The following is a 16367-nucleotide window of genomic DNA, read 5'->3' on the forward strand; positions in this document are numbered from 1 at the left end:
TGACCTAAACCATGTTTCTCCTAATAATAATAGTAATAAAAATGAGTAAAGCTATAATAAACAAAATAATATATAGAAACAACAATAATAATAATACTTAATAGTAATGATATATATTTAAATAATAATAATGATAATAATAATAATAAGAGTAATTAGTAAAATAAATTATACCAACATAATAATAATATTTAACAAAATGGTTATAAAAGAAGTGAAAGTATTTGGTCAGACCGTCTGACCCAATATGTTTCGTCGGACGAAGCAATCGTTTGCCAATTTTTGCTTCGCAGTTGGAGAGAGAGAAAGATAGAAACAGAGATTAAGAGAGAGAGAAAAAGAGAGCAAGATTGAAATAACACACATTAAATTCAAGATTTCAGCAAATAACACACATTCAAAATTTTAGCCTGTCAAGAATTCAAGCTTCGCAGTTTGGAAGTGTACGATTTTAGCAAATACAGATTCATATAAGAGCCATCATCAGCCTGTCAAGAATTCAAGATTCCATTTATCCATCATTTCATTTTCTCTTTCCTTCTTCTTCGTAGCTTAGATTTGTCTCAGTTGTTCGCGGATTAAACTGCATCTTTAGTTGGGCTTTGAATTTTTTCAGTTGGGTATTGATATTTTTCAGATAGGTATTGTTTTGTTTCAGTTGGTGCTTTGTTAGTAATTCAGTTAGTTCTTGTTGTTATTTCAGTTGGTGTTTAATATGTTTCAGTTGGTGCTTAATATGTTTCAGTTGCTCTTATCTTTCCTTTCATTCAGTCGGTGCTTTGTTAGTGTTTCAGTTAGTTCTTGTTGTTCTTTCAGTTGGTGTTTTATATGTTTCAATTAGTGTTTAAAAAAATTTGAAACCAACTGAAAAAAAAAGAAGACTACTTGAAAAAAAATGAAGACTACCTGAAAAAAATGAAGACTACCTGAAAAAAAATGAAGACTACCTGAAAAAAAATAAAGACCAACTGAAACCCAAGTGCGTCTAACTGAAACACAAGTGCTTCTAACTGAAGTGGTCCGACCAGTTGTATTGTGTCAGACGAGTCTGACACAATACCTTCTCATAAAAGAATGGAGCTGAACTGAACTGAACTGAACTGATTGGAGTTGAACTGAACTGAACTGAATTGAACTGAACTGAACTGATTGGAGCTGAACTGAACTGAATTGAACTGAAAATAAGTTGGAGAGAACATACCCTTCATTTAACTTTTTGTGGGTCCCTCTTGTACTTTTTTGTTTCCTACAATCAATATTTTCATTTCACTTCTTTATGGGACGTACAAAAACGTCAATTGGTTTTAGCTTTCCACTAAAAGATGTTGTAACTTGGAAATATTCTAGTTTGGAAATCTTATATGGCAAACAAATCTACAGAGATGGTTACTTTCCGTTGTAGTTGCTCTTAGCAACTCTAAGTTAAACACACTCTTGGACCTTACAAACGCTTAAGAGTTGGGAGCAACGCATAAAGGCCCAAGAACTTTCCTGTGTCAGAGACTCAGAGTAACACATCACCCACGAAAACTCTTTCTTTCATCAATTTCGAGATGTTCTTTCTCACACGAAGTAAAGAGTGAAGAAATCAGTAATCAGTCCGTTCGTTTTTGGTGGCAAAAAAGCCATGTCAATTGGGTATGCACAGAAGCTTTCTGACAAAAAAGATGTGGGAACTCTTGGAATGCCTGAGCTTTTTGATCCTCCTTACAATTTGCACTAGAAAGTATAACCTCTTCCTTCTTTTTGAATTCTTCTCAATTTCACTACTTCATCTATTTTTTTAGCTCTTAATTTTTAGTTTTTGTTTGAATAAGTAGTGTAGTTTCTTGTTTTATTGCTTCATGAATGTACCCGATTCATCCACATTTTGGGATTTGATGATGGTAGAAAGTTCTACATTATATAATGTGGGTTTTGACGGTAATACTAATTTATTTTCTGGGTATATGTTATATATGTAATCCCTCTTTCTGATTAGCCTTATACTAGCTCTGCTGGTGTAATGTGCTATGTGTTTAGATTGTGGAGAATTTGGAAATTGTGGTTGCTTTAGTAAGTGCTTGTTTAAGTATCATGAGCCTTTGAAAAACTTAGTGTCCAGAAAATCGATATTTTCGTGTTCGCAATTGTATTGGAGATGTGAATTTAAGTTCTTGTGGTAGGTTTCGTAATTTGCAAGAACACCACCTACTGTGGCCTTTGCTAAGTCGAGGTTTGAGGAGATCGAAAATGTGTGCAATGTTACGCCTAACTTGGTCAAACTGGTAATGAGGTGTTTCGAAAGATGTGACTAGAAGATCAAAAGCTAATGTGCTATGTAAGGAAGGAGAGTGAGCAGTGTAGTAGATCTGTTGATGGCAGGGGAATAAGTAGATATAATAAGTAGAAACTTTATAGGGTTCATTTGTTTGTGGAATTTTACATGGTATCGTCAGAGGTTGCAAGGCAAAGTACTACTGTGAAATGTGTAACACGCTATGTGATCTTCTTTGCATGTAATTATGTAATTCCTCATGGTCTTGATGTCTATATCAAACTAATGAGATCGAAATGGTTCATGTTTCTTACGGGGCAAGCGGAGAAATGTATATCATCTCACTAGGTGCTAAAGAAGACATTGGTTGAGTTACTGACGGTCTGAAATTGTGAGACTTTTGGTTTGAGGAGGTGAGGGCTGCTTAGGTTCAAGCAGTGTCACATAATTTGATGGTCGCTCTGAAACGCGGAGCGAATTCGAGAACGGAAATCGCTACCCCTAGGTGTATTCGGTTCACAAGGGAGGTACTCAACTGATACTGACCAGAAAGGAGGAGTTCCTGTAAAAGTGTAATCTTTTAAATCTTACATTCTGAGTTGTGAACAGATGATAGATGTTGCATTGATATATAAAATTAGGAGAAAATAATTGTTCAGTTGTTTGTGTTGCTTGATTTTGGTTCTTTTCTAAGTGAATATGGTTTCTTAAGATAAGAAGCAGAGAATTAATTGTTGAAGATTGCTTTTGTAATGTAGTGATGCTGTGACAATTATAGATGATGTGCTCGGTAGGACAATGAAAGCTAAATTTGGTTAATGAAGATAATTGTATGTTTCTCCTGAAATTCTGAAAATGAATTGTTTTATGTCGGTCTACAGGCCATAATTTTCCTTATTAACGTTTTACAAGACCTGCAATCTTCCTGGAAATATAGCTTCGAATGTATATATTTTACCTCTATCATTTTTCTAGGGAAGTTCCTCCAGTAACAATGTGTTTGGTTCATTTATGGTAAAGGAAAGGAAGAGAAGAGAAAGGAAGGGAAGGGAAAAGAAAAGAATGGAAGAGAAAGGAAAAAAACCTTAATTTCTCATATTTGGTATAAATTTTCTCTTTCCAATCCTCCCAAATTCCCCCACTTTTGGGAGGAAAGGAAAGTGAAATTTTATTAAAGAGTCTTTCCTTCCAATTCCTCTCATTTCCTTTCACTTAATTTTTTTTAATGAACCAAACATTGGAAAGTAACAAATTTCCTTCCACTTCCTTTCTTTTCCTTCCAAATTCTCTTTACCAAACAAGCTGTAAATCCTTTTTGCTTTTTGTCGTATATAGTTCCTTTTGTGTTTGATTGCGATTCTGTCATCAGCAGTTCTCTTTATCTATGGCAGGTCGAGCAGCTTGCTGTGATGATACAGAAGGTAAAGGGAACTTGCAAGATCCATTACTAATAGCTGATTAATGGCTTAATGCATATCTTGAAGTACTCATTTCAGTTTAATGCTGAAAATATTAAAGATGGCCATTGCTTGCGCTGCAGAGTAAATATCTTGTAGTTTTCATAGGTGCTGGCACATCAACTTCTTGTGGTGTACCTGATTTTCGAGGTCCTAAAGGAATATGGACTCTTCAGGTCTTTCTTGATTTAATTTCCCTAGGTTATTTTACCTTTCCCATGTACGTAATGACTTTAGCATGGTCTAATTTGTTTATTTACCATATTCAGCGAGGCAAGGGTGTTCCTGAAGCATCATTACTGTTTGACCGTGCAATGCCAAGTCTGACTCATATGGCATTGGTTGAACTAGAAAAGGCTGGCATTTTGAAATTTGTGATAAGCCAGGTTAGTCTACGAAATGTGATTTATGGTTTGTTTGACAAGAAATGAAACTTAATTATGAGGTTCCACTGAAAGTCTTAGAGGTGAACAAAGATCTTTCACCTCCTCCCCCTCCAACAAAAGCAAAATAAGCCTCCCACGTTGTCTTAAAATGATTTTTTTTTTCCATTTGTTTTCTTATTGTACAGATCCTTCTGTTCCATGTCTTTCTTAAATTGATTTTTTTTGCATTTGTTTTCTTATTGTACAGATCCTTCTGTTCCATGTCTTCCTTTTAGCATTGTCCAAACTTCGATAGGATATAATTGCAGATTGTCATGAAGGGATCTCTAATGGGTTTGCTCAAAGTTGTCTTTTTGAAAGAGTTAGTTCTCAAAACTCGCAAGTAATGAGAATTTTGAAGTGCTCAAGCAACGAGGGAAAAGGTCAATTGATCCCTTAAGAACACTAGGAAACAAGCCCAAAGGCTCCATCTTTTATATCAACTCTGTGAAATAATAAAGAACAGAGGTTCCTTAATCTCGGGTTAATCAACTAATATGGACCCTAAAAGAAATATATCTCTAAAAGTAATAGATTAATCCTGATATTGATCCAAAAGCGGCCGAACTACACACGAAACACATGTCACTTTAAGAATCTTACGCTAAAAAAATCTCAGAAGCTGATGTTTCTTAACTTTTATTTCGCATCAAATAGACTTGTTTGAAAATAATAATACACCAATGACAAATCCTTTATGCCCTCTATCATATATAATGCACATCTCGATTTTGGCAAGCCAACAAGAAGAGCCTAGAGATCGGAAGACCAGTCCATTTGTCCCAATATGTACTTCCTCTATTTTTTAAGTTGTAATATAATGACTTTTGACACTATTCACATACCCCCCCCCCTCTTTTCCTTACTTTTCAATAAAAAATATTCGATAACCGCACTACAATTACCTCCTTAAACTACGTGTCCACGACAAGTGTTCGGATCATTCTGAATTTAACCATCTTTATGTATCTGTAATTTGGTCATGTGAGATGTCGGTAGTCTAGTGGAAATTTGGGATACAAGAGATTCTAGAAGAAATCGAGGGAGGCGGAAATTGACTTGATGGAGGGTGTTAGAAACTACTAACTCCGTCCCATATTAATTGATACAATTCGACCATGTACACTATTCACATTACCGTTTTGACCATATTTTCCAACTAATACATAAAGACAAATGTCAATTTATAAGATATTTTCGATTTGTCTTAGTGTATATTTTCAGTATATCAACTTTTTCTAATTTTTGCTAATAGATAATTAGAAATATAATGGTCAAAGTTGCTCATTAGCACGTGTGAAAGTTAAATTGTACCAATTAATGTGGGATGGATGAGTATGAAGAATTTAGGTGTACAAGAGCATGTAAACTCGATAGAAGAGAATGGATGCAAGAGATTCATGTACACAACCATGGGAGATAAAATCTTGACTCATGCAAGTGCCTCCATTTTGTTTTTAATGTTGTTCGTATACATTAATTAACAATGTACCCTATCGGATTACATAACATCCTAGCCCATGCCCGAAAAGTTGTCTCCAACTACAAAGTAATAAGTCCGCTAGTTTCAGATTATCATCTAAATTTGTGCAAAACTTAGAGTCAGATGTGATGATATCAAGTATCGGCCTAGCAATCAAGATTGAAGGAAACTTGTCACCATTCCAAACAACAAAAGGATGGAAAATAATCCTCATTGTATTTTCGAGTGCTTTATGACATTCAACCTTTAGCTTCTTTGAATCTCCAAAGTCGAGTGCAGTATGAAATTCAACCTTTAGCTTCTTTGAATCTCCAAGGAACATCGCAAATCTAATGCATTGTTTTTAAGGAAAAGGAGAATGATACACGAGCAAAGGATTAACTGAAAATAAAAAACTAGACCTTTGGTTGATCTATTTAATTGTTGGGTTTGATGTATTTTGCAAATGTAAATTGTAAAGGGCGTATATTATGGGTTAAGGCTGTACTCGTTAATTATGGGCCAGCATTTGCATGATAGTTGGCAAGATTATTTTCATATGTTTCTTGTCAATGTTACATAATTTCTACACACCTGGGTGCAACGAGTTCTAGTTATATCCAGTCCAGCCACATTTTCATTCATAAACTTCAGGTGTAGTATTTTATCAGAAACATCAGCACATCTTAGTGGTAAGCTGGAGATCACAAATGATTCTGTGGTGCTCCAAGTTATGGGTTTGAACTTTGAATACAACAATTATTATTATCACTATTGTAATCCTAAAAATCCTTGTCGATTGTTTGAATTTGATTAATTTGCGGTGAATCAAGCATGGAGTACTTTTTTCCGTAATTGATTGGGGATGTTTTGGTGGATTTGAGTTTTGTTTGGGTTACTTAGGGTTTATGATACATAAAAATTGAGAGTTTTTATGCTTGTTCTAGAGTATTCCAGAGCGATCACCCCCTTTTTTGTCGTTGCTTGCTTGCTTTGAAACCCTCATTCCTTGCTAGTTTTGAGAACTATCACCATATATATATATGTATATTTTTTTTTTAGTCTATTTAGATCCTTATCACTTCTAAACTTGGTTTGTTGGAAAGTTTAAACAAGCTAGCATTTCAAATGCATGTATCTCTTCCATACTTGGTTTTACTTGTCCATTTTTTAGTTACTTTGACAACCTTGCCCTTCTTTCTTGCCGCTCTCCTGTAAGATTTGTAGCTTGCTTCTATCTGTTTTACTGAAGTAAATTTTTACCTTCTGCACTTCCCAGAATTTTGATGGTCTACATCTTAAATCTGGTATTCCGCGAGAAAAACTGGCTGAGCTGCATGGGAACTCATTCAGGGAAGTTTGTCCTTCGTGTGGTATGGAGTAAGATCCCTGCTCTGGATCTATCATTTGTATTTTGGTGGCCATAATGCAAGAAAAATCTTCTATACTTACCTCTTTGATGACAAGTGCAGTAGCTCTTGAATATTTATTAGTTAACGTCCATCCTGAAGGTATCTGCGAGACTTTGAGGTGGAAACTATTGGGTTGAAGAACACACCTCGTCGCTGTGTGGAGGAGAAGTGCAAAGCTAGATTAAGAGATACTGTTCTTGATTGGGAGGTAAAGCAACTTTGCTTTATGTAATCTTGTTGGAGTTTTGGATTGCCTTTTTCGGTCTCTCAGCTCTACAATCACGGCCTTAGTTTCTAGGGTTGCATGTATTTCATTTTACAGGAATTGATTAGGATATAGATTTATTGAGGACTTCCTTTTCCTTCCTAACATGATATATTTACATGTGAAATCTTGTTTGTGCACTAGAGGCACAATGTAAATCAACTCATGCAGGAAATCAAGTTTAAAGCATTTTACTCATTATCAGGAATTAGGAATTTGCAACTTTATTTTTCTGTTGATGGTTCAGGTGTCTAAGATTGAGGGATGATCTTTCTTTCTTTCATCTTTTTTTCCTTTCGGGGGTGGAGGCAGTGGAGGACCTGCGCTACATTATCAAGCTGCAGAACTGAGAATCAAGAACTTATAGTACAGTATCGCCATGGAGCTGCCAGTTTTTTTTTTTTTTGTTTTGTTTTGAAGATCACAATTAATTTTTAAAACATCCATGAAGTAGAATGTATGTAAACCTTGCCTTATGTGAATGAAAGTACCTGATGTCCCTAAGGTAGTTAGATTTAACGATCGTGTGTAACTCAATCACAAGCTAGTAAACAAACTTTTTTGTTTTGTTTTTGTTGTTTTAGTGTGGTTCTCTTCTATATTTCTGAGGGAGTAGGTATAATTGGAGTTTCATGTAAATTTCTTTCCGTAAATCAATGAGCTAGCTCCTTTGTTTATATAACTCTAGTTTTTCTGTTTTCTTAGTTTGACTCTCTTCTTCCTCTTCCTTGTGAAGGAGTGGGTGTCATAGGAGTGTCATGTAAAAACCTTTCCTTCAAAATGAATGAGAAAAATCAATGAGCATGCTCCTTCATATATTTTTGACAAACACAAGCATTTGTTTCTCAGCATTATGTTTGCAGCTGGAATGGGACAAAAGAAGGGGAAAACGGCGGTGGTAGGCGAAACACGGAGGTAGTCTAAGGAGAAAAGGAAAGATAGAGGGGTTGTGAAATTGAGGAGGAAATAGGGACTATGTAAGACTTGGTTGATAGGATCGAAGGCATTGAATAGGAGGCTACCAGAGGGTATGCCCATGGCCCATGAGCCTAACCAGAGGTTCAGAGACCACCTATGATGGGGCTTGAGTGGTAGTACAGAGGAAGGAAAGGTGGGATCTTGTTCTTTTTCCTTTTTTTTATAAAAAAAAGTATAGTTCCTCAAAATTTTATTACCTCAAGAATTTCAATATTTACACCAGCTGTAGGCTTTGGAGTTGGACCTTGAAGCTAATATTTGCCTATAGCTGAGTGTGTTGGACGCTTAAGTTCGGATCTAATAGTTGAATTAAATTCTAATAGTCCTGAGTGGCAGAAAATTGCAAAGGTCGTGTATGTGAATCTCTTCTAGCTTTCCATATTGCGATGTATTGCATTGAACAGGGTATATCGTATAAGCAGTACTTGTGAATTCATGGTGATGCTGCCAGGGTGCTTCTGGAGCACATTTTTCTTGTAGTTGTGGTGGATTATTAATTTTCAGCAGTTACATCAGTATCCTTCAATGTCCATAATCCACATGCTGTATATGACCTTATGGACGGCTTCTTGTAGGATGAATTGCCTAGCAAGGAGATGAATCTGGCTGAACAACAATGTGAGATGGCTGATATGATATTGTGATTAGGTACCAGGTAGGGTGCAATGATTATAAATTTCAGCATGGCATCAGTGCATCACATGATGGTGTAATTGATCGTTCCACTTTTATCGTCTTCTTTCCTTCCCCTGTTTTAGGTCTATCGTCACAACGTGCTTATTGAGTTCCTGCTCTATAATTGCTTAGAATTGCTGAAATGTTTTCTTGCTTTTATATTGTTTTCCTAGTCATTCATTGCAGGGAGTAAGGCTTTCTCAACTGTCAATACATGGAATCCTGTACTACTACTGTCCAACGAGATTCCTCATCATTCCTTGTCAATAGTTTCTTGCAAGCGTTGTGCTGTCTGCTGTCTGCACGTCATATATGTAATATTGGTGGTGTAAGGAAAATTCACATGCGCATCAGTACCTTTACATAAACTTATGAAATTTTTTTGACAGCTCTGAGTGAACAATTATTAGGTTGTCTCACTTAGTTCAAGACCTTGTCTCTTGAGTCTTGACGATGTGCCCAGATGCCATCTTATTCACACTATGGAATGAGTCCAGAACCTTGTGTGTTAAAAGCTTAAGATGTTCTTGTTATGTAAGAACTGAAGTATGTATAGATGTGAAAAAAATCAGTGATCATATATGGCTCACTGTTTAGTGAGAGATAATAGATCTTCCCATGAACCTATTTTATAAGTTCGTTAACTGTTTCTGCTATATTCTGTAGTTGGAGATTAAATGTGGCATCTATGCTTTTGGTCTTGTACTAGTTTCTATTTCTAATTCATCCTCTAGTATCTTTGTATATCTTCCATACTTGATGATAATGATTGTTTATCTTTCCAGTTTGCAGATAACTCCAGCTTGCAATATTCTTCTAAGAGCTCTCCTTAATGGAGGGAAAGTTGTGATTGTTAATCTTCAGGCAAGTCTTTTTGTTGCTTGATGCTCCTCTGTCATTGTTTCATTCCTCATTTGATTCTTTAATCTCCCCTTGATAAGAAACAAACATATGGACATAACACGTAAGCTCTATGTCAGGGTTACCTAATTTGCCCCTCCCCCCCCCCGCCCCCCACGAATCATGTTTCGATTCGTCCGTTCCGGAACGCAATTCGTTCGGCACCAAATCGGTGGGGAACGCGAGTTAGATCGTCAAAATTGGCGTTCCAAATGGTGGGTAGAGATTTCGAGATTTAGGGTTTGAATAAACCCTAATTTTGTTAATTGAAGGGGAAACATAACAAAATCTGTGCTTCGTTTATGAGGCTTTTGATAGGAATTTGAAATCGAATGGATTGAAGTGTTCACGGTTACCTAATTCTCCTTCGGTTGTCTTCTCTCCATCTGCGGTGGTTGTTGGCTCGTTGAGAAGGTAGACAAGAGGTTGAGATGAATGTTCATCAACTTTTATTAGGCAATGCAATTTTTATGTATATGAGACGAAGCGCCGCTGACAAACAAGAAAGAAAAGAAAGAGAGCCACTTGAACAAGTGTTTTAGTTGATAGAGAGAGTGGAAATGAATGAGTGAGGAAAATCAATGGTGAGGATTACTATATACAATGGAACTTTTTATTAATGGTGAATCATATATCAAGATTTTTTTTTTAGGGAATTGGGGTACATGGGGAAAATAAGAACAACAACTTACTACGAAGTAAAAAGGCACAGTTGATGTGAGTGTCTTGTGAAGCAGCATTAAGAGAGTTTAGTGATGGTATCTATATTTGTCTATTATGTTTCAGTTTTTCTTTTTAATTGAGAACTAAGTATATTTTCTGTTATTGAACTAAGAGAGTTTAATTATTGATATTTGATTTTGTTTACTATTACATATTTTCTATTAGTGATTTTATTTTTTATCATAATTAGTGCGTATTATATTCCATCGAATTATGTTCCTAAAATCCGTTCCGAAAAAAAAAACCCCATCGCGATCCAAATTCTTTCGACTAGCGAATTGCGTTCCCGTTCCCGTTCCGCGATCCAAGGCGATCCGCGAATTAGGTAACCCTGGTCTATGTAGAAAACTACCTATTGTGGAGAAACTAAAGAAATTATATGATCTTATGAAACTCCCCCCACCCTCGCCCAATTAGGTGTAAGAGAATATACGTTCAGTGTTCTTGAACAAGAGAACCCAAATTGAAGTAATAAACACATGTCACCATAGCTGCTTAGCATATTATGATGTTCTCTCCTCCTAAAACCAATTTAGCTCACCCAAATATAGTTCAACAAAACTTACACATAATCAATTTCAAACCAAAAAGTCGACACCATAAAACAGCAGCCATTTTGCAGGAAAGCTGAGAATACGAATTTGCATCTATGAGATACATAATACTCCCTCTGTCCCATTATAGTTGTCAAAATCTCCTTTTTCGGAATTCCCAAAATAGTTGTCAAGTTTCCATTATCAAAGAACAAAAATATTTAATGTGCCACTAAAGTCAATTCTTATTGGTCAAAAGTAATATAGAAAGTGGGAAAACATAACAAGAAAGCATGTTCTCTTTTAAATTTTTTTTTTTCCGAAATATGACAACTAAAATGGGAAGGAGCGAGTACAAAACTTAGGGGACCAAGCCTTGATCTTCATGGGGACCTTTGCTTTCCAAATGAAATTGGAAACAGTAAACATGGTTTGGAACTTGAAAATTTTCTAAGGTGTTTGTAGAAAGAACATGTGGGTAAATTTATGGAATAAATCAGCAAGCTGGACTCTATGATTTGGAGTGTGTGGGATGCAAAAGAATGTGGATGCCCCAAGAAACCACGTCCCTCAGCTCCATAATTTATGGATTCCTCCAAATTAGAGATTCCATCTGAAGTTGTGCCTATCCCAAACCACAAACCCCAAAATAGGGGCAACAATTAAAATTAACTGATAAAGATGGGGTAAATGAAAGGAAAAAGGATACTCTCTTGCTCAAGAATCTTTCTACTACTCCACATTCACTCCTTTACATGACCAAGGGATGGAGCAAAGAACCTACCTCTGAGATTGAAGATGAATTACAGATGTTAATCTAGGTACTCAAATTGGAGTATCATTTCATAGTTAGACTACAGACGGTATATACATTTCCGTGACTTATGTTTACGTCTTTCATGCATATTTTATGGGTGGATGCCTCATGGTCTTACCACCAACCTTGCTGCTTTCCCAACACTGATCATCGGAGTTTAATTTGCAGCAAACTCCCAATGACAAAGATGCCAGTTTGGTGATCCATGGACTTGTTGATGAGGTAGCAACACTTTTACTACAACTGTTGTTGCCTTTTATATCAAATTTTCTATTTGTGCAAATGATGCAATGGCACGGTTGAAAAGTTCTATTTTTCCCGTAGTGCTTGATCAAGACATTATATATGCTTTGTTTGTGAATAAGTGTTTTAATGTGTAAATACAGGTGATTTCAGGGGTAATGAGCTATCTATATCTCCGCATTCCTCCATTTGTTCGAGTTGATGTCTTTCAGATTGTCTTTACGAGGTGCGCCAGATAGTCAGGTAGCTTTGCTAGACTTGCGTCCTTTCCTTCTATCCATTCTTGCATGACAAAGATAATTATATTCTAGATCAGAAAATGTCTCACATATCCTTTCTGGCCCAACTTGCCGCATGCTCTCCTACTGTTCTGTCTTGCTCATCAGTGATTAGCATGTACTGATTGTAATTGAGGCCCTGTGTGTCAATATTCCCCAGTTTTCATTTAGGCAAATATGTATGCAGATGCCTGTGGAAGGCCCCTTTTTTTGGGCCAGGGGGGAGGGGGAAGTAAGGGACAGGTCAGGGAAAGACTATGGCTATTCATGTTTTAAGTGCACATATATTGTCAAAGTTTAATGATGATATACAATAAGAATGAAAGCGAAAAAAGGAACTTCCTTCCCCTTCAGGGTTTCAATTTGACATTTTATTTGTACTTTTGTGTGAAAAATGAAATCATGACGACTTTATGCAGATAAACGATTCATGAAGTGGAGACTTAGGGTGGCAAGTATACATGGTCAGAATGCACCATTGCCTTTTGTCAGATCAGTTGAGGTATCTCAAACTTTTGTTATCAAATCATTGATGTTGTTTTATGGTGGATTTGCATATTCTTCCTGCTTTTCGTTTCTTGAGGTCAGCTTAATATCTTTTTTCTTTGCATTGTAATGATCAATTCTATATCCTTTACTTATTTATATATGTGCAATTTAGGTTTCCTTTCCTGGAAGGCCAGAATTAAAGGTTGCTACTCTCAGCAAGCAACCATTTTTACTAAAGAGGTATTCTCACAGGAAAACACTGAATAGGTGGTCACTTTTATGGTCTGATTAGCTTTCATCAACCGAAAAAACATAAAGATTCTGTTTGGCAAGTCTGCATTTACCAACATCTTTAGCTGGCTAGGTCATTGTAACTTTGGTTTAGAGTCCAGACTCCAGAGTCTTGACTGAAATCGGAGCCTCTCTTCTGTGTTCATTCAAATCTTGAAACTGATTTGTTATTTGTGCTGCTGCTGCATATTAGATATGGTATTAAGTATTAACTATTAAGTGATCTATAGCGTTACTGCTCACAATATCAAATGGGTAATCTTCTTATGTTCTTTAGGCATCTGTCTCTTCAGTCTTTTGATCAGATAGTGATAGGAGCGGAATTACTGCAGAGGCTTAGAGGTGCATATACTTGAATAGTATCCGACTTCCTGTTTGCATGCCACTTTTCCTTCACATGGAGTATGTAAATGTGCAAAAGCAGAACCTTCAGAGTGAGCAGTGATCTCTCCAGACATATTGCCGAGAAACAAACTGGAACCCTTCTATTTAATGTTTTCTGCACAATATACAGGTTTGTAAAAATAAACTATGATGATTTTCTGGAGTTACCTCCTCTGCAACTTGGTGTGTTATGAGTGATTCACAAGCTTTCTTTGCTTGTGTACAGGTTGCCATCTTTGGGAACGTTTCTTATATTTCTAAAAAAGGAGGAATTTAAGTCTTCAAATCTCCTTATTCTCTGTAACTCTGTTAGTAGATAACTGGATGTCTGGATATGTTATCCATAGTCTATGGTTCCAGAATGGTTCTGCTAGTTAATAAGTCTGTCATCAAGCATGTAATAAAACATATATGCTGCTAATTTTTGCAAGCGTCCTTACTCTATGCAGGGAAACAGTTGCGAAAAGATCATTTAGCATTCTGCTGAAGCTGAATCTTAGTGATGGTTGTGCATGTTCTTACACAAGCATTGATTTTCCCGTGGACTTTCAGGTACTTGTACTCTATTGATTGCTTTGTCATAATTGATCCAAATACATATTCTCACTGGTTTGGGAAGAGAACCATATATCTTCAGATATATGTATTGCATTGTTAACATTGTTCTCGACTTCTTGTTTCTACAGATAGGGGTCACTTAATTTGAGTACTCTTCGCAATGTGCAATATATATATCAAGTAGAAAGGACCCATAAACAATTAAATATATACTGTGATTTGATTTGAAGAGTCAAATGGATACATAGGAAGAAATTTTAGATATGATTTGATGTTAGTAATGTCCTCGTATTTCTATTATTTTAAGTTCATTAAAAATAAGAGCTTCAATTCCCGACTTTGATGTTTAGGGTTCCGTTTTTAATAGGAATATCAAATTTTATACTTCCTCCGTTTCAATTTAGTTGTGACACTTTTTAAATCACGGATTCCTAGGCACATTTTGGAGAGGAGAGAGAGAGAGAAATAAAATAAAAGGGTCTCATGTGATAGGAGAGAGAGAGAGAAGTTATTATCCAAAATAAAAGTGTCACAACTAAATTGAAACTTCTTAAAATAGAAAGTGTCACAACTAAATTGTAATGGAGGAAGTATTTAAAAAAAAAAAATTATTTTTATTTGATCAGAAATGTGGGTGTTAGACGCCAGATCCGCTGGCGTCTAACAGATAGACGCTTCTACCTTCGCATCTTTAGATAGAAGAATTTATATTCTTAATTGCAGGGAGGAGTGCATTAATCAAGGGATTACAACGGACAATATTGGCTCATGCTTTGTCATGTATAACCTCTATAACTGTGGCGTTGTTAGATTTAGATTCTTGTATGGCTACTTCAAAAAATTTGACATTGTTGCAAGGAGCTTATTACTAAATTTGCTAGCCTGAAATACATGAAAGTGAAGCGTCTTTTATTGAGATGTTAGTTCTGCTTGTTCGAATTCTCAGGCTCAACTTTCTGATATGACATTATATAGGCGCCCATATTAGATATCAACTATGGTAAAGACATTGTAGATCAGAAGCTGAAGGAAATAGCAATCAGAGACAACTGCTGCGGTCAGCTTTCACTGGTTGAGATAAGGTCCCTTTCACAGCCAAAGGGCGAAATTGCTACATTTGCCGTTGCAACTAACATGAATGGGTTTGACAACTTCTCTCCCTACTGCCAAACCAAGATGCACCAGGACTACGTTGTAGCTGAGAATGATGTGCCTGAAAATAAAAGGTTTAAAGTTAATTGATCTACTATGCGACACTGTTGGCTGTGATGAATCTTCAATAGTCAGGAATCATTATAGCATTGAATAGACTTCAGTTTTCCGGGAAAACAAGCAACTTGAAGATGAAAGTCTACCAAATGATGAATCCAGAAAAGCTCATGCTCCAAGATCGTTAGACGAGTGAGTTTTTTTTGGAAAACTACCCTTGTATATTCGTCATATGTTCATTATGGAGCTGTCTGAAGCTGTCGTTTTTCCATAAATCTCCTGTTAGGGACAACCTGATGTTAGAAGTAGACCTGGGATGATGTTATATTGGTCTAATGGTCTGGGTTCCACTTGGTTTGTAGAGGCTGCTTTGCTTTGCATGATTCAATGTAAAAAGGAAAACAGGAAGGCCAAAGCCAAGCTGTGCTTGATAGGAGTGGATTGGTTTGGTTGAGCTGATTCTTAGGCTTACTGTGGATTCCAGTTCCTATACTGTTGTATCCCTAGGTAGTACAAAAGTCTGGTAGTTTAATACACTTCTGACTCATATTATTAGTGGTAGCAATGGCAACAAGATCTTTTGGCGTGGTTGATTATATTATGATCTAATTAAAGTTTTAATTACCTTGTGGAGTCTAGTTCCTATTCTTAGGTGTTGTTTGGTTGACATTGTTTAATATAGAAAGTTAGAATTCCTAGGAATTGGAATTTTTTGGTGGTGTTTGGTTGACAAATGCATAAGAAGTTCTACTTCCCAAAAAATATAGGAAATTACTTACCTAGGGGACTTTAGTAGGTGGATTCCATAGAAATTTTAATTTCCCTTGAATCACCAAACAACGTTTAGCAATTCCGAGGAATACAATTGTGTGAGAAAATGAATTTTCGAGGAATTTGCACTCCGTAATTTCAACCAAATAAGCACTTAGGCTTATTGTGGATTCCAATTATTGTATCATTACCTTGTTGTTAGATTATAAGAAGTGGTTGATAAAATTGTGATCTAATTAA

General features: G+C 36.1%; 1 protein-coding gene across 1 annotated transcript; it reads left to right on the forward strand.

Annotated features, from left to right (window-relative positions):
- The first annotated feature begins 264 nt into the window (after window positions 1-264).
- On the forward strand, window positions 265-15980 carry LOC104884931 (NAD-dependent protein deacetylase SRT1). The gene is given in 15 exon segments (XM_048635943.2): window positions 265-641; window positions 1381-1726; window positions 3649-3678; window positions 3798-3890; window positions 3984-4100; window positions 6881-6981; window positions 7113-7221; window positions 8832-8911; window positions 9717-9795; window positions 12073-12126; window positions 12291-12390; window positions 12845-12927; window positions 13087-13154; window positions 14039-14141; window positions 15123-15980. Coding segments are annotated over 14 exon segments (1383 nt in total). The 5' UTR covers window positions 265-641; window positions 1381-1627; the 3' UTR covers window positions 15390-15980.
- The last annotated feature ends 387 nt before the right edge of the window (window positions 15981-16367 follow it).

This window comes from Beta vulgaris, chromosome 9, assembly GCF_026745355.1.
Source record: "Beta vulgaris subsp. vulgaris cultivar EL10 chromosome 9, EL10.2, whole genome shotgun sequence".
Taxonomy (NCBI): Eukaryota; Viridiplantae; Streptophyta; class Magnoliopsida; order Caryophyllales; family Amaranthaceae; genus Beta; species Beta vulgaris.